At 48.8% G+C, this 27,193-nt stretch overlaps 1 protein-coding gene across 2 annotated transcripts in view; it reads right to left on the minus strand.

Moving 5' to 3' along the window:
• Positions 1–27,193, minus strand: part of ALPK3 (alpha kinase 3) — a 1,258,466-nt gene that overhangs the window by 881,604 nt on the left and 349,669 nt on the right. For both annotated transcript variants that reach the window (XM_086959428.1, XM_086959429.1), the window contains one exon: positions 10,944–11,061. In XM_086959428.1, coding sequence (XP_086815554.1) covers positions 10,944–11,061 — 118 coding nt within the window. The remainder of the gene's footprint in view (positions 1–10,943; positions 11,062–27,193) is intronic.

Consider the following 27,193-nt stretch of genomic DNA (forward strand, 5'->3'; position numbering starts at 1 on the left):
CCGCCACCACTTCGTTGTTGAGCACCCAGTCTTCTTGCTCCTCGAAGTGACGACCGAGGGCGTCTGCTCGCACGTTCTGGTCTCCTGGCAGATGTACTGCCGTGATTGATAGATACCCCGCAGTTCTAGCATGTTGATATGATAGGTCTTCTCTCTGCTCGTCCATCTGCCCTGAGTTTGCAGTTGACCCAGATGCGCTCCACAACCCTGAAGGGACACATCTGTGATCAGAGTTTGTTCTGGCAGATGTTGATGGAATGGGACTCCCACAAGAAGGTTCTGTGGCTGCACCCACCAGAAAATGGACGTCTTTGCTGTTGGAGAGAGGAGAATCCGGTCGTTCCACTGACCCGAGGATTGGTCCCATTTGTTCTCCAGATCTTGTTGCAACGTTCTCATCCTCAATCTGGCATTGGGTACGAGAAAATGCAAGAGGCCATTGACCCCAGCAGAGAAGCCACTTGCCTTACTGATGGTTGATGAGCTTGGAGGATGATGTTGCTTTTGTCTCTCATTGATGACAATCTCTCCTCTGAAGGAAACACTTTCTTTATCCGGAGGAGCTGAGGAGGAAGACGCAACTGGGTGTGTCTTCTTCGCTGCTGCAATAATGACAGAGTCTGATGGTAGATCTGATTCGAGAAAAAGAGGATCTGATGCAGCCGGTTTATATTTTTTCAGGATCCGAGCTGGAGCTGCTTTAGCCGATGATGGAGTGAGGAAGATGTCCATTACCAGCTCAATGATACCAGGGACCAAAGGAAGAAATGGCCTAGTCGCAGACATTTGATGGAGGGCGTGGTGGTCTGAGGAGCTGACATGGCTATGCCCAGCTTTTGAGCTCCTCTGGCGAGAACATTGTGTAAGGTATTCACATCATCGATAGGTGACACCCTAGAAGGAGGACTATCTGTAAGGGAGTCCCTTTTGGATGAGTGCATTGAAGAGATGACCCTGGGTCAACCTGCGTTCAGGGGATCTGCCTCTGTGTTCTCTGGTCCGAGTGGTGGGGGACCTGTCCACTTCCTGCATGAGACATTGCAACGGTGATCTGTGCAGTGGACTGGAAGAGTCCGTAAGCCGCTGGGCGTTCTTTCTGCCAGTGATGGAGAGGTTGGAGCCATATGGGCAAAAGATGGATTGAAGGAGACCGTTGTCTGCTTGGAGAGCCTCTTGACAGTGATCTTAGAGGTTCAGGTGAATGAGCAGAAGAATTGCGTGATAACGCAATCATCTGGGGTGAGCTCCGAATAGAATGAGAGGACTCTCTGCAGCTTAGGGAGCGTGAACGGTGCCTCTACGCAGACCAGCTCTGCGTTACCATCACTGGTGAGTCTCTCAAAACTGATCGTCTCCTCGACGTCGACCTCTCAGTGTGTTTCGACTTTGTATGGTGCGACGTCGAACGCCTGGAGCCCATAGACCTTGCCTTCGACATTGAGCATGCAGGAGACCTCAACAAAGAACAGGTGGATGGAGAAATCCTTCTCGACTTTGCTTCTTGATGTTTGCTAGATCTCTCTCTCGATGCTGACAGTCTACTGGAAGTCAGTGGAGTCGAGATCGGGGCACTTCTGGTCGTCGACGGAGACCACCATCTCGACATCGAACGACATGTGGTGTATTTTAGTCTAGGTCTCGACGTCCAATCCCTCGCCGTCTGCAAAGATCAAACCTTCGACGTTGAACGTTGCTTGGACGACGACGGAGATGATGAGTGCCTGGCCTCAGGTGACGAGGGCGTCTCGACGTTGACCGCCACCCGGTTGACGGCAACGGAGATGCCTGCTTCGACACCGATCGACACCGATCGCCGGTGACCTTACACAGCGGACGTTGAAGGCCGACTTGCTGGCAACAACAGAGATCTGTTTCTTGACGTTGGGCGAGCCCAAGCCAATGGAGAGCGACTCCTTGACGCCATTCGTCGCCGGTTTGATGACCGCGGAGGATCCGACGTACCTGTGTTCTTCGTCGACGACCGGTGTTCTCTTGACGGCGAGCCCGCCGTCGATGGTCTTCTTGTTGACGTTTTCGTTACCGATGAAGGTACTTGAGGTGCCGATGGAGAACAGACTGGAACCTTACTTCTAGATGGAGTAGTGGCTCTCTCTTTCCTCTTGTTTCCTCTTCTTCATCTAAGACCTGCCTCTTGAAGGAGATTTCCCCTTTACAGCCAGCCCACAGTGGCGAATCCTCTCCCTGTCCTTAAGAGTTCTTTTGGACAGCAGCTGGCAATGCTTACAGGTCTTGGGATTATGATCAGAAGGAAGGCAGAGAATACAGACAGGATGGGAGTCTGTGTTAGCATTCCTCTTGCCACAAGCAGGGCAAGAGTCAAAAAGAGAGGGCATTTTTGACTGAAAAATAATGCTCAACTCTCTTAAAAATAGCAGGGATATACTTCAACAACAAAAAGACGTCGAAGTAAAATGCTTTTGACAAAAATTTAGAAGTATTTTCTGACAGAAATCAGAAAAAAGTTAGAGCTGAAGTAACCAGGGTCCTGACAGAAGGAGCCTGAAAGAACAACTAACGCACAAATTACTACTTGTGTAACGATATATCTGTAAGAGACATTAGTTAGTGATAGATTCCTTACCTTAGAATATCCCCAGGCGTCAGACTGGATCCGGAAACTTTTGCTTAGCAGTACCCTTGCGCGTCGGTAGGCGTCGTCTGATGCTCCGCGTCCTTCGTCGGCGTCTTGGGCGCTGTGATGACGTCGTCGGAGTACTTAGACGCCGCCTCCGCGTGCTGACGTCAGTTCTTAGACACAGCTTTTCCACGCCAGAAGTGCAGAGCCATGCCAAAAACCAACACTGTTGCCATGAAACTAGGGCCCTGAAAGGGGATGACCTTAACCCTAGATATTGGTTCGCAGAACGGGGAGGATGGGTGGGTCCCTTAGGATAAGGTAAGGAATCTATCACTAACTAATGTCTCTTACAGATATATCGTTACACAAGTAGTAACTTGTGCATCTGAAAGAGACACGTTAGTGATAGATTCCTTACCTTAGAATAGATACCCCAGCAATACCAACCCCGTGGTGGTGGGTCTGCGAACCAATAATCACACCAGAAAGTCCTGGAGGACGGAACGGCCAAAATAGCCATCCCTCCGGACTTGACTGTCAAGGCAATAATGTCGCGCAAACGTGTGCAGCGAGGCCCACGTAGCCGCCTGGCAAATGTCCTGCAAGGGCACACCTCGGCCCAAGGCAGTTGTAGTGGCCGTGGCTCGAGTGGAATGAGCCCTCAGCCCAACAGGGGGTTCTTTCTTAGCCAAGGAGTAACACGCCTGGATGCACAAGATAATCTACCGGGAGATGGTCCGCTTGTGCATCACTTTCCCTTTCTTAACGCCCGCGTATCCAACAAAGAGTTGATCATCCACCCGGAACTGTTGTGTGCGATTCAAATAAAATGAGAGCGCACGTTTTGGGTCCAGACGGTGGAGCCTCTCTTCCTCTCTCGAGGGGTGCGGAGGCGGAAAGAAGGTGGGCAAGGTGATGGATTGCCCAATGTGGAAGACCGTGACTACCTTGGGTAGGAAGGAGGGCCTCGTTCGTAACACAACCTTGTCCGGATGGACTGAAAGGAAAGGAGGCTTACAAGATAGAGCCTGGAGCTCACTCACTCTCTTGGCAGAGGTGATGGCTACCAGGAAGGCAGCCTTCAAAGAGAGAATGCGAAGAGGACAGTTGTGAAGTGGCTCAAAGGGAGCGCACATCAGAAACGTAAGAACCAGGTTCAAGTCCCACTGAGGCATCACGAAGGGAACAGGAGGGAACGTATGAGTGATGCCTTTCAGGAATCGATTAACGATAGGGGACTTGAACAAAGAAGGTTGATCAGGCAGCCTCAGAAAGGCTGAAAGAGCTGAGAGATAGCCCTTGACAGTGCCCAGAGCGGAGCACTGCTGGGCAAGAGAGAGAAGAAAGAGGAGAACCTCAGAAAGAGGGGCATTAAGAGGATCCACAGCCTTTGCTGTGCACCATGCCACAAATCTATTCCACCTGCAGGCGTATACCGACTTTGTGGAGGGACGCCTGGCTGCCAGAATGATGTGACGGACTTCAGGAGGCAGGTCAAATGGCCTCAACTGACACCGCTCAATCTCCAAGCATGGAGGTGGAGACTGGACAGGTTCGGGTGGAGGACCGTCCCCTGCTGCTGCGACAGAAGGTCCTCCTGAAGAGGCAGACAAACCGGGGGATCGGCTGACATACTGAGTAGCTCGGGATACCAGTACCTTCGTGCCCAGTCCGGAGCCACAAGGATGACTTGTGCCCGGTCGCGCTTGATCTTCTTCAGCACTCTGGGCAGAAGTGGTATAGCCGGAAAGGCGTGCAACAGACCGCAACTCCACTCGCGACGAAAAGCGTCTCCGAGCGAGTGCCGCCTTGGAAATTCCAATGCGCAGAACTGATGACATTGCGCGTTCTCTTCGGTGGCGAATAGATCTAACCAAGGCTCTCCGCACTGCTGAAAGAGACCTAGCGCCACGTCCGAGTTCAGACGCCATTCGTGATCCATCATGCACCGGCGGCTGAGTTCGTCCGCCCTGGCGTTCAGAGAACCTGCCAGGTGTTGAACCATCAGAGTCACGCCCTGATGTTCCAGCCATTGCTAGAGGCGCAGAGCCTCCTGGCAGAGGGTCCACGACCCCACCCCGCCCTGTTTGTTGCAGTACCACATGGCGGTAGTGATGTCCGTGAACACCTGCACTACACTTCCTCGGACAGACGGGAGGAATGCCTTCAGTGCCAGACGAATCGCCCGCAGCTCCAAAAGGTTGATATGGAGCAGGGACTCCGCCGGAGACCAGAGGCCTCTGATCTCCGCCTCTCCCATGTGGCCTCCCCAGCCCTGGAGGGACGCGTCCATCACAACTACATGCTCCGGTTGGGGAAGGGAGAGGGATCTGCCGTTGACCCAATTGCGGTCCGTGAGCCACCACTGCAGCTGTCTCGCAGTGCCCTCCGAGATCAGGACATGGTCGGACAGGTTGCCCTGATGCTGGGCCCACTGAAACTTCAGGTCCCACTGCAGAGCCCGCATCCGCCACCGTGCGTGATGCACCAGAAGGATGCAGGAGGCCATCAGCCCCAGAAGCCGCAGCGTCAACCTGACCGAAACCCAGGATAAAGGCCGGAAGATTGGAATCAGAGCCTGTATATCCCGAACCCGCTGTTCGGGCGGGTAAACCCGAAACTGCGCCGAGTCGAGAACCGCTCCGATGAAAAGGAGCTTTTGAGAGGGACACAGGTGTGACTTCGGCACATTGATGGAGAACCCCGGCTGGTGCAGGAGATCCGCCGTAGTCTGGAGGTGGCTGACGACTGTGTGGGGCGAGCCTGCCTTCAACAACCAGTCGTCGAGGTAGGGGAAGACTGAGACCCCCAACCTGTGCAGATGAGCTGCGACCACCGCCATCACCTTCGTGAACACCCGTGGGGCGCTGGTAAGGCCGAAGGGGAGCACGGTAAACTGAAAGTGCTCGTGGCCAACCGTGAACCGCAGGTAACGCCGATGGGCCGGCAGGACCGGGATGTGGAAATATGCGTCCTGCAAGTCCAATGCTACCATCCAGTCTCCTGGGTCTAGGGCAGCTAAGACCTGAGCCAGAGTCTGCATTTTGAACTTCTCCTTCCGGAGGAAGCCGTTGATGTTCCTCAGATCCAAGATAGGGCGTAGGCCCCCTTTGCCCTTCTTGGGTACCAGAAAGTAGTGGGAGTAGCAACCACGTTCTACTTCTGGCCCAGGAACGCGCTCGATGGCCCCCTTGGCCAAGAGGGCCGAAACTTCCTCCTGCAGGAGCCGCAAGTGATCCCCCGATACAAGGTGGTGTTGCGGTGGCATGGCTTGAGGAGTCGTCTCGAAGGGGAGGGAGTAGCCCCTTCGGACGATCTGCAGCACCCACCTGTCCGAAGTGACAGTGCGCCAGTGAGAGTGGTGATGGCGAACCCTGACTCCCACTGGCGTCACATGGGCCGAAAAGCACGGACTAGGAGGGTTTAGAGGCAGATGCTGCGGGGGAAGGTGTGGACTGACCTCGCCTGTTTCCCCGACCGCCTCCGCCGGCGGTTTCCACGGCCGCCGCCGCGCTGGATGGTAGTCTGCGGCGAGTGGCTGGCGGCACGTGTGGGGACACCCCTTCCTTGGCCACGAAAGGAGCGGAAGGCACCCGTTTGCTAGCGCAGGGCCGAGAGGCCCAAGGACTTGGCCGTAGCCCTGGAGTCCTTAAAGCGCTCAAGCGCGTGGTCTGCCTTGTCGCCAAAGAGGCGACGGCCATCGAATGGCATGTACATCAGAGTGTTCTGGACATCTGCCGAAAAATTGGCGGATCTCAGCCAGGCGTGGCGTCTCACCGCCACCGTCGTAGCCATCGCTCTGCCTAGCGAGTCGGTGGTATCCAGCCCACACCTGATCGAATACTTGGCTGCATCCCGGCCCTTCACAAGGGCACTCTGGCAGCACCTCCGCCACCGTCTCCCACAGAGAGTGGGTGTAGCGGCCCAAGAGGCATGCAGTGTTGGAAGACCTCAGTCCCAAACTAAGGGAGGAGAATATCTTTTTACCATAATTCTCATATCTCTTGGATTCCCTGTCCGGCGGAGCCGTCGGGAATACGGTCTGGGAATTAGAGGCCTGGATGACCAGACTCTCGGGGGTGGGGTGGGAGGACAGGAAACATGGGTCGCCCGGAGCCGGGCGGTGGCGTCTGCCACGTTCCTATCTACGGGCGAACCCGTAGCGGGCCTGGACCAAGTGCCCAAAAGAACGTCGGTCAAGGCCTCATTAAAGGGCAGCAGAGGCTCAGCCGAGCATGACTGCGGTTTAAGGACCTCTGTGAGGAGGTTAGTCCTCACGGCCGCGACGGGGAGCTCAAGGCCCAAGGCCTTGGCATCCCTCGTCAACACCACACCATAGGTAGCCCCCTCCTCCGAAGCCACGGTAGGAGGAGAGACAAAACCAGTGTCTGGAGAGGTGTCCAGGCCACTGGCCTCCCCAAGGTCTCGTGCCTAGTCCTCATGAGACTGACACTGCTTGGTCAGAGGGTCCTCAGACCCCTCCCAATCCTCCTCTTCACCCATCTCCTGAGACTCAGGGTTGTAATTGAATGGGTTCGGTTCGTAAAAGTGGAGATCTCCAAACGGCGTCGGGTGTGGCGCTCCAACGTCGGAACCGAAGCAAGGGAGGTATCGGGGGAGGCGCCGCCCGAGGACGGAGCCGGAGGTGACACCTGACGGACCGACGCCGGGGGGGTCGTAAGGTCCACCGGTGACGATCCAGAGCCCGAGGAAGGCCCAGCGGCGTCCTGCGGCACCGGGCCCGAAGGCGCCGGCGGCGCCGGAGCCGCTGTACTCTGCAGCGCCGGGCCCGAAGGCACCGGCGGTGTCGCGATCGTGGGGCACTGCGGCGCCGGGCCCGAGGCCCCGGCGGCGTTGGGGCCGAAGCACCCACCGGCGTCGGGGTTAAAGCCCCCGACCCACTAGGGCCCCTAGACGGGTCCACTGGGCCCGAAGGCGGTGCGGAGCCCGTCGGAGGAGAAAGGGACCTCATGGCCATGAGGAAGCGCTCAATCTCCTCCGGCGTTGCGTCCTGCCCAGGGACCGGAGGGTGTGGGGCGGGACCGACGCCCGCGACTCCGAAGGAGCCGCGTGGGCGGTGTCACCCGAACCTCCGGCCGCATCGCGCGAGCGGCGGGGGGAGTCAGAAGAGCGATGATGTCTCTTCGACTTCTTGTGCTTCTTACCTGACGACTTGGACCCGGAGGAGTGGTGCCGACTCCCGGAGCTGTGCCGGCTCCGTCCCCGCGACCTGTCCCTCGACCTCCCGTGGGACTGGGACCGGGACCTCACTCGGCGCGGGGCCGACTGCCAGAGTTCGAGCCGCCTGCAGGACCGCTCCCGCCTGGCTTTCCTCGAGAGGGCCCGACAGTCGGGGTGGGCCTCGTTGTCGTGGTCGACGCCTAGACAAGTTAGGCACAGGCGGTGAGGATCCGTGACCGACATGGTGCGGTCGCAATCGTCACAATGCTTGAAACCAGGCATCCCTACGGCACCGATCGGAGTCGCAAGACTTCGAGAAGGATCAAAAATGATCTCAAAAAAGTTAGTCAAAAATTGACTGGGTTACTGCTTTTTCCAGATCTGCACTGGCTGGCGCGGAAAAAAGAAGAACTGACGTTAGCACGCGGAGGCAGCGTCTAAGTACTCCGACGACGTCATCACGGCGCCCACGACGCCGACGACGGACGCGGAGCCGCAGACGACGCCTACCGACGTGCAAGGGTACTGCTACGCAAAAGTTTCCGGATCCAGTCTGACGCCTGGGGATATTCTAAGGTAAGGAATCTATCACTAACGTGTCTCTTTCAGATGTATCACCCCTGAGGCATGATGAGAACCTAGGGGTCATGGCTGCCTTAAAGGTACGGTGCCAGTTTATTCTGTGTGTTTCTGTGGGTTAGCTTTTCAGCTTTCTACACTGATGTTTCAGCAATACAGCCTATGTGCTGACAATGTTTTTCATTCTTCCTTGCAAGATTGTGATTTCTGCTGTATATTAAAGCAGTTTTCAAATGCTTTCTTTCTCAATGCTTTATTCAAATGTATTTATATACAAGGGAATTGCTTACAACATTGCTCAGCATAGCTATGGAAGGCTGCATTGAGTGTTTTTTATATATCTATAGAGCTACATATATGGTTCCACATACATGGTATATGTTTCCGTGGTCCACCGCATGGGCGGGAATATTCATGTGCTTATGACTATTGATGAGGATCCGCTGGAAGAGAATTAAAGGTAGGAGCCGATCTGATATCGTGGCACATATACTTACTGTGGTAACAGGAATGTCACTGATTGTGCTACAATGACATTCTCGCACCTGCCACATCCTGGAATAGCCTCCCACTCCACCTCCGAACAGCCCCTACCCTACAGGAATTCAGGAAGGGCCTAAAAACCTGGCTCTTCGACTAATCAACTCAGCAGCAGACAGTGGACCTTCAGTCTTAGAATTGCACCAAGAAAACTAAACAGACTATCAAAGACTAGAAATTGCAACCAACAGCCACTGCGTTGCGTAAATGATGTTATTGTGTTCTATTGCCTTGTAGTTGCATTCATAAAACAACTTGTAGTCCTGCCGACGTTCTGAAGTGCATTGTGCACAGGGATCGCCATACTCCACAGGAGCCCTATGTAGAAGAGTATGTCTATCATGCGGCTTTATGGGGAAGTATTTTTGTTATGAGTGAGGACTTGATTTGACATGTTGTTCCAGAAGAGAGAAAAGTTAGAGATAGGATGCTTAAACATTTGATACTGGCTGATGGATATATGTTAGATGTGTGATTGCAATGTAGCCTTGGTGAAAATGTTTGGTCATTTGTATACAGCAGAGACTGTTCAACCAAGTCGTCACAAGCATATGTTGTTCTTTCTCATGGATGTAGGAGAAAAGTGGGAGAATAGAGGCAGTCATGCATGCACGTGGATACCTACTAGTTTTCAATTGTCTGTAATATGGTTTAAACCACACTGCCTACGAGCAAAGGAAGTAACCAGAGGTGAACAATGCAGCAAAGATGCAATCTCACATCAACTGTAGTAAACGTTCTGGAGTTAACACAGGAGTGGGAGAGGAGGAATCCATAGTAATGGACATTTTATCCTCAGCTATGATATAGCCAAGGTATATGCATGATGGCTCCACTCATGTGTGGCAGCTGGCAATGCAAAGAAATTGATGTATACAGAAAGCCTATTGCGCATAAATACATAGGTGGTGCTTGAATGTTAAATGAGAATGAGTCTAGGTCCCATCAGTATAAGATGGCTGTATTGTCAGAAACTGGTCCTAGGAAGAATGTTTCCGGTCTAGGGAAGGCATGGCTTGGCAGTTCGGACTGGACTGTTCCCATGAGGCACAGGGTTAGACTGATATGCATATGGCCATGTCTGAACTGGGGTGGCAGAGTGGGCTAAAGAACGGTGATGGATTAAACCCAGATCTGTTGACTGGGTGTGAGTGTTTGATTGGTTCAGATGCTCCCCCTTTTGTACCGCAGTATATCACACCACACTTATCAAGAGCGCAGAGCAAAGAAAAAAAATCATAAATCTTTTTTAAAGGACAAATGAAGAAAAGCATTGTCAATGTAGACAGACCGGCTATTGCCTCTAATGTATGGAAAACAGATACTGTTCCTATAAGGAAGCCCATATTTCCGCTATTCCTTCTGCCCTGTCAGTGGCATTTAAGTTTGTTTGAATTTAGATTTTTCAGATGCAGTGGACCTCTTTTGACAGCACTCATTTTTTGTTCTACTCAACTTCCTTACTCCCATAATCAGTTAGGAGGATTTCCTATGACTTTAATGAAGATTGCACTCCAGTAGTACTAGGTTTAATGCAAGTAAGATTTGAATAGAACAGCTAGCTCATCACCTCAGAATCGAGGGAAAAGAACCTAAGAAAAACACGCTTAAGGCAAACAAGTTGTTTAACCAAGGGTGCCCTACTTGGGTGTCATCCCTCAAGTCTGATTCAAGACAGCAGAGGTGTGATTGGCGTCACATGGCTGTTTTGTAGATGTTTGCTCCTATGATGTTCCTAAGCAGAAAAGTAGTAACAGTCTTTCCTCTTATGGAGAGGACCCTGGTGTGCTGGAAAAGGCCTGTTAGTTCTTTGGAAAAAAATAATAAATAAGAATATTGGAAAATGGTGCCAGAATGAGAACCCAGGTCACCAGGCCCAAAGTCAGAGAACTTGTCCACTTCCCTACCCTCCATAAAATCATAAAAATAACAACATACAAGAAACATGTACTGAGAGATACTACTGAGGCTGGCTTCACATTTCCTCACTGAACATCTTGCAACCCTATTATTAAGAAAGACAACAAGAACATTTCCTCCTTACTTGTAGAGCTGTAGGGTGTGACGCTTTCCATTACGTAAAATCTCATACTTTGGTAATCCACAGTATCGATCCATTTCTTCATCATCTTTATACCAGGTCAGCTCTGGCTCTGGAAATCCTGAAAGCAAGGCACATTTATGTATTTAAATATCTTTATGCAAAACATTATATGTAAATATTATAAACTGATGAGAAAAAGGTATTACATGCAACAACGGTTCTCAATCAATCTCAGGAAATTCAAAAGCTAAGTGCATTCCCCCTTGTCCATGCCAAACTCTGAAACCCTTTTATTTGGAAAAAAAAACCTAAATCCCCTTAACTTTCTTTATAATTGCAAACCAATCAAAATGAATGTAAAAATGAATGTAGCCATCTGATCTGTGGTGGCAAATTGTCTGAAGTGGAGCACTATTGAATTCCTGAGTGTGTCTGTGAGTTCTCTGAGTTCCCGGGACAGGATAGCTATGCACGGGACCCATGTTTACTCAAAGTGGATTTCTCTGCCCCATGTTTACACAAAAGTGGATTTCACTGTCTCCAGTTTATTCAAAGTTGATTTTCCTGCTCTCAAAGCTAGATTAAAGTTTTCATATCCAGGAGTTTCCATAGTCTGCAAATTCATTATATCTGGGGCTAATTATTTATCCATAGTGCTGTAATAACTTACTTAGCTACTCATGAGGCTAGTTTGATCACTTTGCCTTGAACGCAGTGGGTGTGTTGAGTGTTACTCAGTAGGATACATGCATTGAACGGTGGGATATCAGATACTAATATAGTACTTATACTTGAAAAAACTTCCTGCAAGTAGTGTTGTGGCTTTGGGCATTTCCATACTAGGTGAGTTAACATTCCAGTGAGCCCAGATTTCCTCCAACAGGGGCTAGGCCTGCATTCGAGCTGGAGAATAATACCAGCACAGAGTGATTTTTGTCATGACCCATTTGCCAGTGCTACTAATGACAGATGCTCGAGTTCTATGAAAAGTTGTTGTCCATTCTTCGTCCAAGAGAGTTCATTCCAACTTCGACTCCCACCTTCTCTGTGCTAAGGTTTTCATCAGGGGATCAGTCTTTTGAAAGAATTTATAATTATCTGATAGAAGGTGTTTGTCATTAGATTTGAAAATGAGCCGTTTTTCAAAGGGCTCAGTGGACGACTGGTGTGGATCTTGATAGAATGGTGGGCCACCCAGCACCGAATGTGCATGTAGTGTATGTGTTCTTTCTCTGGGATACCGTGCCCCTCCTGCGGTTGACTGAAGAACCAAAGACCCTCTTCTGGAAATCGCAGATAATTGCCTTAGCATGAGCTGAAGCCATTTTAGTTGTGGCACCCATTTTGTTAGCCATGTGATTCTGTCGTCTTCACTGTTGCCTGCCTTTCTTTTCTACTTGAGTCATCAACGGACTGCTTTCGAGTGTTCCGCTAGGCCACTTGGTAATTCGATCTCTTGTTGCCAAGGTTCGGGGGTTTTACCCTATTTTGTTTTGGGTGGGTTTGCAGACCCCTGTAGAAGGCATGCCTTATGATTTGGTAAAGACACATAGTGTTTACAAACACTCTGCCAGACCAACTGATAATTTGGCATATTTTGGAAAAGGTCTGGGGCTAGAGCTGTCTTCTTTGGTAAGGTCGCAGGAGTGGCACTCTTGATTTTAGATTTGCTTGGCCAAGATTCTGGTTTTGTTTTTTTGTTTGTTGCAATAAACAAAGGCAGGTAATGAGGAGATTGTTGTCTCTACTTGTCATACACTTGAAATAAATACTATTTGTTTATAATATTATATTTTATTATGATGTTTTTGGCATGCCTGCTCCTAGCACACTTCGTAGAATGTGTTGCTGTCTTGGAGGTACCAATATGGATCTAGAAAGTATTCAGTCGGCTCCCCTAGAGGGGACACTTAATAGTTTCTGTATATTAAATATGGCAGTTCTTCCATAAATGTATAGTACACTGTGGAACAAATATACAATAAAGGATCCTGATCGACGATGGCCAGTAAATGGGTCATTTGATTTTAAGAAGATTCAGTATGGATTGAGCAGTGTCTGTTTCAGAGAAAGAGTCAACAAGATATGTTTGATTGTGTGTATTTACAATTGGTTTGGATTGAGTACTGTCTGTGGGCTGCCTCTTGTTTTTGTCTTATTTTCATTTCAAAGAATGAATATGTTAAGTAGCTACTATGGAAGGTAAAAACAGTAAAACACACAAGGTGATGGACGGAATGTTGCATGTTGGCAAACATTCACCCCCAGTCACAGATCTGGGTTTAATCATGGTTATTTTGATGGTCACGCCACCACAGTTCAGACATGGCCATATGCAAATCAGTCTTGACCCTGTGGCTCATGGGAACAGTCCACCCCGAACTGCCAAGCCATGTTTTCCCTGAACCGGAATCAAGCATCCTAAGACTGGTTTCTGGCTATCAGCCGTCATCAGCCAGGATAGCTTGACTCCAGTGGCGTAGGAAGCACGGGACCCACCTCTGGGCACACCCTTCCCACAAAGGGCGAACAGCAAAACACACAAGGTGATGGACGGAATGTTGCACATTGGCAAAACATTCACCCCCAGTCACAGATCTGGGTTTAATCCATCGTTATTTTGCTCACCACGTCACAGTAACATAGTATAGATGTGTGAACATTCAATTAATATATTGCCACAATGGTAAAAAATTAGAATTAAAACTTGAAGCAGAATTACCTAGCCTTCCATATAAAAAGAGATACCACTTGTAAATGTTATCTCACAACAAATAAAGCGCTTTGAGACCTTTGGGTATAGCTAGAGCTCTTTAATGTTAAAACGAATAGTTTCTTACCTGTCGGTGTAGTTTTGCAGCTTGATGATCTTTCTGGATTCACTATGCTGTGCATATTCCGCGGTCTTGTGGTTGGGTCCGGATTCGTAGTCTTTTCTCTCTTTTTTTTTTTTTTTTTTTTTTTTTTGTGGCCCAGGTGGGCGTCGGCGTCACCCTTCCTTGGGTGTATTTCCGGTGACGTCGGCATGCTTCCTGCGGAAGCTCCCATCCCTGGGCGCCATCTTCGGATTCTTTTTTTCGTGTTTCCTTCGTTTCCGAAGTGATGGCAATGTTCTATGTAGGTGATTTTTCCTTAACCGCCTTGTATGTAAAATCCATTTTATCTCTTCATCTTCTTTTTTTTTTTTTTTTTTGACCACCCCTTTTCTCTCCAGCCTCATCTTTCTGGCGGAGGTGGGTGGGTTCGCTAGTGAATCCAGAAAGATCATCAAGCTGCAAAACTACACCGACAGGTAAGAAACTATTCGTTTTGCAGCGTGAATCTTTCTGGATTCACTATGCTGTGCATAGATTTTGTAGCGGTTTCTCATTTCCGTGGCGGCTGGGTGGAAGATGAGTTCTGGTGTCTGAATATGTGCTGGAGCACCTTTTGTCCGACTTGCGCTTCCTTGTTCATCTGCACATCCACGCAGTAGTGTTTTGTGAACGTGTGCACTGAAGCCCATGTTGCCGCCAGGCATATGTCTTGTATGGGCGTGTTAGCCAGGAAGGCTATTGTGGCCCCCTTCTTCCTAGTGGAGTGTGCACGCACTCCCTCGTCTAGTTCCTGTCCTGCCCTGTTGTGGCAGAGCTGAATCGTCTGTGCTATCCATCGTGCAATAGTGTTCTTCGTTACTGCTTTGCCCATGTAACTGTTGGCGAATGACACAAAGAACTGCTTCGTTTTTCTGTGCTCCTTTGTCCTTTCAATGTAATGCATGACCGCCCTTCTGGCGTCTAAGGTGTGCAGAGCTCGCTCAGCGCTATTGGTTGGTTTTTGGAAAAAACTCGGTATCTGTATGGACTGGTTCATGTGGAACCTGGAGACCACCTTCGGCATGAAGTGTGGGTCCGTCCTCATCACAACCCTATCACTATGTATTTGTATGTAGGGTTCCTGTAGCGTCAGTGCTTGTAGTTCGCTTACTCTGCGTAATGACGTTATAGCAACTAGGAAGGCTGTTTTCATGGTTAGCATCTTTAAGGAGGCCCTGTGCAGTGGTTCAAAGGGCTCCTTCATGAGTTCCGTGAGAACTACGTTCAGGTTCCATGCTGGTGGTGGCACCCGCTTGGGCGGTGCGATCCTCTTCGCTCCTTCCAGGAACCTCTTGACAACCTGGGATGTGAAGAAGCTCCTGCCCATCTCACCCCTTGTGTAGGCTACTATAGCCGCTAAGTGAACCCTCAAGGAGGATGAACTGAGTTTTTTGTCCAGCAAGTGTGTCAGGTATCGCAGCACTGTGGAGTCTTTCTTCATTTTCTTGTGAAGTTGTTCACGTTTGCACCACATCGTGTATCTTTTCCATTTTGCGACATAGCACCGCCGTGTGCTCGGCCTCCGTGCCTCCCGAAGGACCCTGAGGGTGCTCTCTGGCAGTCTCAAATGTGCAAACTCTATGTCCTCAGGAGCCATGCTACTAGGCTCATGGTCTCTGGCTCTGGGTGCAGCACCTCTCCGTTCTGCATGGAGAGCAGGTCCTTTCTTCTGCCGAATCTGTGGGGTGCACTCTGTGACATCTCCATGATCTGCGAGTACCATGTCTGCCTCGCCCACTGTGGCGCGACCAGTATCAGGGTCATCTTGCTCGCTCTGCACTTGCTCAGTACTCGGTGTATCAGTGGTATCGGGGGAAAAGCGTAGGCAAATGTCCCGGACCAATCTATCCATAGGGCATTCCCAAGGGACCCCTTTTCGGGTAGTCTGGATGCGAAGTACTGGCATTTCGCATTCCGGCGTGTTGCAAACAGGTCCACTGATGGCGTTCCCCACCTGTTGAATAACCACCTCGTTTCCTGAGCATTGAGCTCCCACTCGTGGGATGCCGATGTCTGTCTGCTCAGCCAGTCTGCCTGAATGTTCTCCTTCCCTGGTAGGTGTATGGCTAGCAGGTCTATCTGTAGAGGGATGGCCCATCTCCATATCTCCTGTGCCAGTGTTGAAAGCGTTGTTGACTGTGTTCCACCCTGCTTGTTGATGTAGAACATCGCCGTGGTGTTGTCTGTCTGCAGTAACACCCTTTGCTTGTACAGTCTTGTCTGGAAGGCTTTCAGTGCAAGGAAGATTGTCTTCAATTCTAGGTAATTGATATGCTTTGTCGCATCTGCTGGCGTCCACAGTCCTCTCACTTTGAGCTCCTCCATGTGAGCGCCCCATCCCTTCAGGGATGCGTCTGTGGTGATGGTCACTGTCGGAGTTGGGGGTGTTAGAGGCTTTCCCCTTGTTAGGTTCTCCATGGTCCACCATGTCATCTCCCTTTGCACTGCGTGCGTCACCACCACAAGATCCTCCCAACTGCCTGACGCCTGTGACCACTGTTCCTGGAGCCATTCCTGCATGGGTCTCATGTGTAGCCGCACATTCGGCACCAGGTGGATGCATGATGCCATCATCCCCATGATCTTGCTCGCCGTCCTCGCTGTCAGAGCTTGCCCCTTCCGGTAGAGGCGAGTTTCCTTGACCAGCGCCCTTGCTCTCTTCTCGCTGGGGAACACCTTGGCCTGCACGGTGTTGATCACTGCCCCCAGGAAGGTCTTCACTTGCTCCGGTTCCATTGACGATTTTTCCCAATGGACGGAGAACCCCAGGTTTATGAGTGTGCTCGTCACTGTCTGTGCGTGGTGTTTGCACCTTTGGTACGAACTCGCCTTCACCAACCAGTCGTCTAGATAAGGGTATACGTGTATCCCCTGTCTTCGTAGGTGTGCAGCAACTGCTGCGAGGCACTTCGTGAATACCCTTGGTGCTGATTTGAGTCCGAAGGCCAGCGTTGTGAACTGGTAGTGGCCTCCCCCGATTGTGAACCTGAGCATATGTTTGTGCTTTTTGTTCATCGGTATGTGCAAGTAGGCGTCCTTGAGGTCTATCGTGACCATGAAGTCTCCGACCTGCAGTTGCGGTAGCACCTCCTGCAGGGAGGTCATTTTGAATTTCTGTGTTCTTATGAATTTGTTGAGGAACCTCAGGTCTAGGATGGGCCTCATCTTGTCGTCTACCTTTGGTACCAGGAAGTACGTCGAGTAGACTCCCTTGTTCCTTTCCTTGAATGGGACTCGCTCTATGGCCTGTTTTTGCAGAAGTTCCTTTACTTCTTCCTGAAGCCTCGCCAGCTGGTCTCCTGCTGGCGGTCTTCCCCTTGGTTTCCTGCTTGTTGGCCTTTTCTCCAATTCCAGGCAATACCCGAATTGGATGATGTTTAGGATCCATTTGTCTGATGTGATTTCTCTCCATTCCTGGAGGTAAAATTGCAATCTTCCTCCCACTGGTGTCATGTGGTCGTAGGTGTTCTGATTGTCCCGACCCCTTGGTACGTGGTGCCCCCCCGGGTCCTTTCTGTGGCTGGGCACCCAGAGTTCTGTGGAGTCACTTCGAGGAGGGCTGCTGCCCCCCTCTCCTATTCTGGCCACGTCCGTTTCTTCCTCGAAAGGACTGACCTCTTGGTTGGTACTGCCAGGACTGTTTCTGCTGACCTTGCTGTCCCTGTGAGTCTGCCTGGTGCGTTTGCTGGAAAACCTGGTGTGATGTACCTGGTTGGTTTCCACCTCTCCCGCCGGGCCTCCGTGACGGGGTGCCTCTTCTGTTGCCTCTGAACTGCAACGCCCCCATAGACCTTGCCGTCTCATTATCTTTCTTGAGCTGGCTGAGTTTCTCGTCCACAGTTGCCCCGAAGAGCGTGTCGCCGTTGAACGGTGTGTTGAGGATACTGTGTTGCACCTCGGGTTTGAACCCTGAAATCCTGAGCCAGGCGTGTCTCCTTTCCGTGACACCCATCATCATCAGCCTGCTGGCGGTGTCTGCCCCGTCCAGGGCCGTCTTAAGGCAAGAATTTGCCGCATTTTTCCCCTCTTCGACCAACATCTCGGCCTTCTGCCTGGCCTCCTGGGGTAGGTCCTTCACCAAGTGCCCCAGGCCGTCCATGATCTGGTACATGTGCCTGTTTAGAAGAGCGTTGGAGTTAGCCATGCGCCAGTGGGTCGCAGCATTCCGTTCGATCCTTCTGCCCACCAGATCCATCCTCTTGCTCTCCTTATCCGGTGGTGGGCCCGAGGTAGTGGATACGTTGGCCCTCTTCCTAGCCGTGGCCGTGATAATGGAGTCTGCGGAGACCTCGCCTCGAATGTAGGCCGGGTCCTTCGTGGAGTGTTTGTATTTTTTCTCTGTTCTAGGGGTTACCGCCTTGCATGTTGCGGGCTCCTTGAATGCTTCTTGTCCTTGAGCCAAGACGCTCTCGAGCATTGGGAGGAACTGGCTCCTTGTCTGTGTTGGGAGCAAAGTCTCGAGCAGGAAGTCTGCTTTCTGCTTCTCCTCGTCGAGCTTTAACCTAAATGCCGCTGCGGCAGATTGTATCGCCGAATTGTACGCCCCGATGTCGTCAGGCGGCGAGGGCCTCGAGGGGTATGTGTCGACCGCCTCCTCCGGGCTCTCGGTGTCGATATCCAGGTAATCCTCCTCGATGGGGTCAGAGGTGGCCGACTCGGCGTCAAACCTACTGCCCTCCTCCTCGTCATAGCCGTAATCCTCGTAGGGATTCTCCTCATCTCCCTGGTCGTCGACCATCTCGGCGGCCGGGCCATGTCCGTCGCCGAGTTCTTCTTCCTCTTCGACCAGATCTAGCACCACGTGCTTGGTCTTGTGTGGAATTGTAAAGGTACTCATCTCTGCGTCGAAATCCTTCTTCCGCTGCAAGATGCTCGCCATCTCGGCCTCCAAACGCCGTCTTTTCTTTTCCCTTTCGGCCGCGTTCTCGGCCTCGGAACGCTCGGCCCCTCTCTTCGTCACCTGGCTCGGCGGCGAGACTCTCGGCGTCGAAGGTTTGGACGTCGAACTTGGCTTCGGGTCCTTGGACGTCGTCAAAGCTTTCGGGTCTTTCTCCCTCGACGCCGATCGGTCCCTTTCGGAGACGATCTTCGGCGCCTTCTGCTGCTCAACAGCCCGGCCCCTTTCGGAGGCGATCTTCGGAGCCTTCTGCTGTTCTACAGCTCTCGGCGCCAGGGACTCCTTCTCTGAGGATCCGCTGGGCCTGTGTGCGGTCGCGGACTGCAGATGTCGCTGCGTCGGCGCCTTCGGGGTCTGGCCCTCGTTCTTTCGAGACTCAGGGTCTCTCGTGCTCTTGTGGGACGTCGAGTCTCCTACCTTATCAGGCGTCTTCTTGGGATCGGTCTCTACGACCGTGTAGCTGTCGTGTTCGGCGGCAGCGTTGTCCTCTTCCTCTGAGGACATCCCCAGGTCGTACAGCGAAGGCGTCGGGGCTTTTCCTCCGAGGGTGGCGTGTGCTACCCTCTGGCTCTTCCTCACACGAAGGGTCTTCGCGGCGAAGACGGAGCAGGCGTTGCAGTCTTCGGTTCTGTGGTCCACCGGTAGGCAAAGGTTGCACACCGGGTGCTGATCTTTCTGCGCGTACTTGTGTCTGCAATTCGGGCAGAACTTGAACGGCGTGTTGTCCATCCTCGAGCGTTTCAGGCTTCCCTGACCGCGTGGACGTTGATGATCGTCGAAGTTCTCGACGTTCTCTCCTCCTTCTCTCTTCGCCAATGGTCTGCGAAGTCTTCCTTGGTCTTCTTCTTTTAATTTCTTCTCGAACTTCTCGCTTTGCAGTACTTTCTCCAAAAATGTCTGGAGCCCAACGGGAACGATCCAGACCCGACCGCGGAAAAAAGAATCTGAAGATGGCGCCCAGGGATGGGAGCTTCCGCAGGAAGCATGCCGACGTCACCGGAAATACACCCAAGGAAGGGTGACGCCGACGCCCACCTGGGCCACAAAAAAAAAAAAAAAAAAAAAAAAAAGAGAGAAAAGACTACGAATCCGGACCCAACCACAAGACCGCGGAATATGCACAGCATAGTGAATCCAGAAAGATTCACGCTGCAAAACTAACTTTACCTAGAAAAAGGCACTCAATAGGAAAAAGTAGGCCTCATAGAGAAAAATGAATGTGTGTGTTTTTTACAACTAGGACTTAACAAAATTAAAAATAGATGCCCAACATTTTGTTAGTACTGCCTATCAGCTGTGCAAAATGTTACAGCACTATCCTTAGATACATCATATTCAATATTAAAAGGCAATTACATTATATGAGTAATTGACTGCTGCTAAAATAAAAGCGTCCTCCTTTTACCACACTGCAAGTAATAGATTTTGACTGGCTTGGAATGCCTGGTTTTTAATAGAATGAACTGAGCCTCATTCCCAGCACCAGAAAAAGGGGTTTTAACAGCTGCTCAAGCTGTCTGTCCGAAGGAAGCTGTCTGTCAGAGCAGAGGGAGGTAATGAGTGGTTTTCAACTTTTTACTGTATCTGAGTGACAAACTTAAAATATAATTTCTAGTATGGCCTAATGGCTGCAGTCTTGAATACAATTAAAAGTTTTACAAAAAGAGTAGCTGTAGAGACATGTGAATTACATTGCACGTCTTAATGCACAATAGTTCTGGGCGCATTATGGTGTTCTGAAAACAAAACTTTTGAGATAGTTCCTTAGGTGCTAGAACGCACAGTGCACAGGAATAAAAAAAATAATAAAGAGCAAAAGTTACATCCTACCTTTAAAATATCAGCACACAGGCATGGAGCAGGGATGCCTTTAGTCATGATTCTGGAAGAGTTACTTTGAATTGTAATGGCAACATGGGAATATCTTTGCTCAGGCGAGGGACAACAGGTTTAAGGGTCAGAGGCCAAGTTCTGTATTTAGCAAACTAGCACGGCTGAAAGCAAAATACCCACACAGGAGGGTTTCTTTCTGACAGGCTTGCTCTGGCACTTCGACCTTGGAAGACAATCCAAAGGAAGAGGCCAGAGCATAGAGATAGGTTTTGCTTATTATTTTTGGCAAAAGACCAGGCAGGTTCGATGAAGCCATTAGCGAGAAGGAGGGGCAGCAGCGTCTGTGGGCCATGTGCAGAGAGCAGCTCTGCCATGCATACAGAATAATGGTTTTCAACTTAAGGTTGCTGTGCCAAGACTAGATAAGGAGCCAATGAAATTAAGTTTGCAATCATGCGCCATCATGTTAGACAGTACAATAGCTAAAGGAATTGGTAGTTGGTCATTGGATTAATGTTTTCTAATACGGGACATGGCCTCCTTGGTATAGATTCCCCTAGCTATTTACCTCCTACAAGTCTGTTTGTGCCAAGAGGGGGTAAATATTGTCGACAGGAGGTCACCTGCTTAGGTTACCTACTATCAAAGGGGGTAGCTCCTGGGAAAATTAAGGGTAAGCTAAATTAAGTAACACACTGTATTTTTTTGTTTTTGTTTGTTGTTGTGCTCTCTCTCACTCTCTCTCCCTCCTGTCTAAGCTGTCTAGGAACGGCCATGAGACAATTGGTTGGACTTGCTTTAGCCATTCAGTTCACAGGATGCTGTGAATAAGTTCTTGAATAAATAGAGACAAAGAACCTCTCCAGTGCACGTCTAATTGGCTATTAAGTAATACTGTTTGAACAAATTGTTAGGATTAACAAAATGAATAAATAAATACGCCATGTACCTGCCCATCCTGCATGTAAACTGATGAAATTGGAATTGGAATAGGATGAAAGGATGGGTAGAATAGACTGATGTTCCCTTATTTGACCTTTAAGGGGAACTACATGTTGGTGGTTTTTGTTCCAAATTCCCAGGTGGTAACACAATTATTGTTTATCATCCAGTTTAGGGCACCACTCCAATCATCAACAATCAGTTCAAAATTTCTCAGAGTCCAAATCCAAATTTAGGAGTCTTGATATTTTCTCAGTTGAGTTTTTTATTATTTTCTTATATTCAAAAGAACCATCAGCCAACGCGTTTCGTTCTGAACCACCAGAACTTCTTCAGGGCGTGTGCAATTGTAGAAAACACCAACAGTGAATGCCACTGACAGGTGTAGGATCCTTCCAAAAAAACAAAATAAATCCAATATAGAATATCTGGATAACTCTAACTGGCTGGTTTATTCGTCACACAATTGTTAGTAGCAGTTATTGGTCGACAGATATTATAATTCAGACATTAGACCTGATAATCTCAGCAGCAGGCCTATTTATAAGATGTTAGTTTGTTTCTTCTCAAATATTCTCGATGGGAATCCGACCCAGTTAATTCCAAGTATGTAGTACCAGTCCAAATTGCAATGAAACAAAATGTACCTAAACGTAATATCGAATAGGTATCCCTGCGACTCGGCCAAATCCGCCGCAGTCAGTATCCGGGAAACCGAAGTGCGACCGATTTCAGTCGCGTCCCGGCTGGTCTAGGCGAACCGCCATGTTAATACACTCCGCCCATGCGCAGACATTTTTAGGAACAAAATGTTCTTTTGCTTGTTTTCTTGTCTGCCACAAACAAGTTCTGTTGGAAAAGTCATGTACCTACTAGGTTATGTTTAATTTATCAGTTTTTCATGTAATATGGATCTCTGTTAAATTCACAATTTTAGAGTTACCCGCTACACCTATAATATGAGGGCATGGTCATAAAGGGCAAAACATGGTTGTTCTTGTGCAAGGAAAATAATTTTAGAGGTTTGCACAATAGTGAAGGTTCACTAAGTAGACGCTGTATTGTAATTTCTATGACTTATTAAGTACAAGTTTGTTCAAAAGAATAGTTGTTTTGAAATTCCTTTTTTTTAGGTTCCTCAGATGAATAATATAGGGGCGTTTCTGAAATCGAATATCCTCTTTTGATTATTTGTATGTTTTGTCTAAAGATTTCTGTTCTGTTTACTAACAGATATCTGCTGCCCTACAACCATTACCAGAGGGGCTCGGACATCAGATCCAGCCTGGGGATTCAGCGCAAGGCAAGCTTGAAGCTGAGGTGAAGGGAACCAGCACAGGTGTTGCTGGAAACTAGGAAAGCAGTGAAGGTAGAAGGCCGGAAGCACTGGGTCCATGAAAGTGGCGTGAAACATGAACCCCTACCACTGTTTGATCATTCTTGGGGGAAAGACGGGGTCACAAATCAGGATGGAGAACTGATTATTCGCTTTGTTCCTGTTTTTTTATGCCTAGTTGAGAGAGGCACAGACCGATAACAAGAGCAAGGAGGTTTTGCCTGAGGTGACCCCCTCTGAATCAAGGGTTGCTTTTGATACACCGGGATCTGTGCATCAAGCCTCTGAGTTCCCGCCCACAAGTGAAAGCAAGTCTGCACCTTTCTTTGTTGATAAGGAGGTGCCTGAGCACACTAGGTACAATCTGCGGCCCCAACAAAAGAGCAGTGCGCCAGCAGAGCAACACAGTAGTTAGGAAAGGACTTGAGTTTTCAGGGTACAGGTGCTGTGCCTCTGGTGCCTGTTAGATTAGAGTGAAGAATACTTTTGCACTGCCTGAGACCCTGGACAGGATCGTTGAAGGTATTTGCCATGGAGGGTGATTGCCCTATCCTGAAAGAAAGACTTTTCTCTTAGCCTGGGCCGTGATTTTTTTTCTGAGTTACAAGTTGTGCAGCTCCACCGTGGGAGAAGTGAACATTTGATGTACGCTGAGAGCCTGCCTGTGAGGCTCAGACGGACACAGAGAGAAAACTGGCTGGTTGCACAGTGGCTTCAATTCTGCAAGTACTTTATTGTTAGCAATGTACCCCTTTGGTGGTCCCATTTTTGAGGAGGAACAGCCCTTTGCAGCTCCTCATCCTAATTCCCATGGCCCCGTTTGGTCCTCCTGGTCCCCCAAAACAAAGATTGTTTTTGTGACAGTATGTGTATTTGTTTTAATATTCATATGATTTTCTACACTATGCAACATCCATTAAAAAATGTTTATTTTAGATAAAATCAGGACGTCACAAATGAGAAATAGGTGGGGTTACAAAGACTATTTGCTATAATATTAGTGAGCTGCTGCTGTATATTCTAAAATTGAATGCATGTTACTATTCTTAAATAATAAATGCAAACACATTTAGAATATGGGCCAGTGTGCCTGTGCACTTTCAATGACCTGGCCAAAGAGATGAAACTGGATCACAAATCCAAAGCTGTTACGAACATGGGCCCCCAGATTACATTTCGCCCAAGGCCCCCCGCAATTCTTAAGATGTCCCTGGGATGTACTGTGCTCCTTTACTCTTGTGATGGTGGCGAGAAAGCGCAGGAGAACAATATGTGCTACCTGGCGGACCAAGGTTTGGTTGGCTGGTACAGCAACCATGGAATCAAGGGAGCCATGATGGGTTTTACCTTGAGAGGCTGCAAAGACTTCAACAGAATAGTTCAGTATTTATTTTACTACCCACCACGCAGTCTTAATGTATAGAGAAAAACTGGATTTGTGTTGCAAGCTTTTTAATACAAGCATTACAATGCAATAGGTCTCGCATTTGCGAGAGTTTGAGCCATTGTAAATGACAATGCCTTTTATTTACGTATTGGTTTTGAAACCATAAATAAAAGGCATGGTTATTTACAAGGCCAATAGCTTGTGGGGCATACCCTGTTACTAATTGTAAATAGGGAAAAAATACTTTTGCTGACATAAGAAGAAACTAAAGCCCCAACCTCAAGGGTGGGGACTGTGTAATTGTTTGTTAATGTCATATTTCTTTTGTGTTGGTGACAGAAGAAAATAAAATCCTTTTTTTTCTTCACAAAAGTGAGTATATGACTGGACAATGATTTATTGCTGAGGCTGCGCGCATGTTGAATTGTGAGTGTGTGCTCACTCACCTGTATCCAAACCTCCCCCCCCCTCTCACGCACCACCCTCCGCAAGATCTTGGGACTGCTGGGATCATGCTTACTCTCAGAGTCAAGTGCAGAAGGAGCATTTGACCCAGTAAGTCAGAATCCATAGTTAGTTGGGTCACCAGGAGTGAGAGGACTTAACCCCCACTTTAAACCGAATAGCCCCTGCTTGCCGTGTGGCTCTCTGAAAGAGGTTATGACAGTCGTTGTACCATTTACTGAAACCAGGACACATTCATTGGCACTCTTACTTTGTGTCCGTAGCATTTAGAACAGAACTTAAAAGACTATCAACACTCTTTTTGTTTGAGTCTTATCCTTGATGTCCCTAACACATTGAGGAAACAGAGATAATTGGCTTTTTGTCACTTCACAAGTGCTTAAGAGATAAACTATGTTTTGGTGGGAAAGTTTCCGATTTTTCAAGCTTTGTATGGAAGAGTTGTGCGTGCACTTTAAGAATGTCATATGTATCTGTGTTTTCTGTATGTATATGAATCCGTCTGTATGAGTAATTGCACTAATTACCGTTAAGGTAGCAGTCACTATTAAGTATATATTACAATCCAATTATACTCTTTATAGCACGTAGAATAACTAAAGATTGAGGAAAAGCACAGTAAGATTCGAAATGTAGGTCTTGCAGTTTTCATGCAGCTCTTTGATATCAGTTCACGCCTAACTAAGCTATATTACAAGGATTGTAGCCTGTGGGCTGCAGGTAACACTAGGATGTTTGTGAAAAAACAGTACCCCACTTAACTATCTACATAAAACAAAAACCTGTCACTGCGTGTTACATACTTTGTTTTGCAGCAATTAACCTAAACCCTCTATGCTATGTTATGATGAGTCAACCAGAGACTAGACTGCTCATACATTTCTCCAGCAAGTTCATTAACCACCAGATTTATCCTACAACAGTTACAGCCTAATATTTGCTGGATACACAATGATCGCTCTAAGAGGTGCCTTAACCGTACAAGATATTTTAAAATGCACTCTGTGTGCGGCAGGCCAGAAAACCTGAACATATGTACCACATGTGTTCCTTTTGCCAATTTCTTTCCTCCCTTAATGGGAATTTCGGAGTAACTGTTTTTCATTACCTGCACTGGATGGGACTGTAAACAGTACCCGTAGTGACACGTGCTGCTTGCAGAGTGCCGGCTGTATTCTGAGGTGCGTGTCAACTCTGTTAGATTCTCTCATTGCTGACCCTCTAAAACACTCACTCGCAGCTACAAAACCTACGCAAAATGTACAATCATGTTTAGGCCCCTTTCCTTCCATTTGGAGCATTGATACAAACAAAGGTTTTAAGATAGAAGAATTTCCTGTGTAAAAAAAAAAAAAAAGAGGAGCGCAGGTCACATGACACGGGATGTTGAATGATACACAGTACATTCCTATATAATTGCATACTCTATTTCTTTCCACACTCTCTCGCAATTACACCATCGGAGCTAATTGAATAAAGAAATGTGGATGCTCGATTCAGCCCCCACGGTACTAGATGACCGATGTGATAACACGATATTATGTTATGTCTGGAGCATGATGCTTTCAGTTATCTGTACTCGAACCAGTCATTCTGTCTGTCAGTTTCTTACGAAGCTGGAAACCTCAACATCGCCAAGAAGGTGAAAGGTTGGACAGCAGCACATTCCTTCCTATAAGAATGTGTGTGTGGGGGGTGCTTTCAACAGTGCAAGCGATACTTTTTTTCCCGTAGGTGAAACCATTGGAGTTGAATGCACAACATATAGTAACAGAAGTGTAACAGCGAATAACGGGGTACATGGACTCGAGTCCCAAACATAAAATACCGGTCTCCTGCTACCCTCGCCTGCCTTCCCCGCGCCCCACCTGAACCTGTGCTGACAGGCTGTCAGAGAGAGAGCCCCGTCAGCGTAGCCCAGAATTCTTTTAGGATATAGCAACAGTGGAAAACAGCTCTGTTTTTCTAATTTAACTGCGTCACAGCAGTGAATGAATACCCAGTGTTAGAATCTGGGGGCATATTATCAAGGGGGTTTATCTCCGCTTTTTTGGCTTTAAAAGCCAAGAAAGCGGAGATAAAATTATCTCCCTATTACCAAGCTGTCGCTAACACCAGTTAGCGACAGCTAGTAGGAGATAGCGACCATCTTGGGCCCCACTTTGCATGTCAGTGATATTTATCACTAATGAGATGCAAAGTGGGCGTGCCAAGATGTTAGAGACTGAAAACAGTTGCTAACATCGCTATCTCCTATTACCAACTTTTGGAGATATTCGCGCTAAGCGGGAATATCTCCAAAAGCTAACACCTGCCCTGAGCAGTTCTTAGCCATGTTATCCAATGGGAGGTGGATAACATGGCTAAGAGCATTTGCTCGATAATGCATGAATATCGCTGACTTTTCAGCGATATTCATGCATTTCGGCCGTTTTTTATCGCATTTGCGATAAACCTTGTTAATAGCAAGGTTTATCTGCGATAAAAATCGCCGATGTGCGGCGATAATTTTTGTCTCTAAACAAGTTAGAGACA

The sequence above is a fragment of the Lissotriton vulgaris genome, chromosome 2_2 (assembly GCF_964263255.1).
Source record: "Lissotriton vulgaris chromosome 2_2, aLisVul1.2, whole genome shotgun sequence".
NCBI lineage: Eukaryota > Metazoa > Chordata > Amphibia > Caudata > Salamandridae > Lissotriton > Lissotriton vulgaris.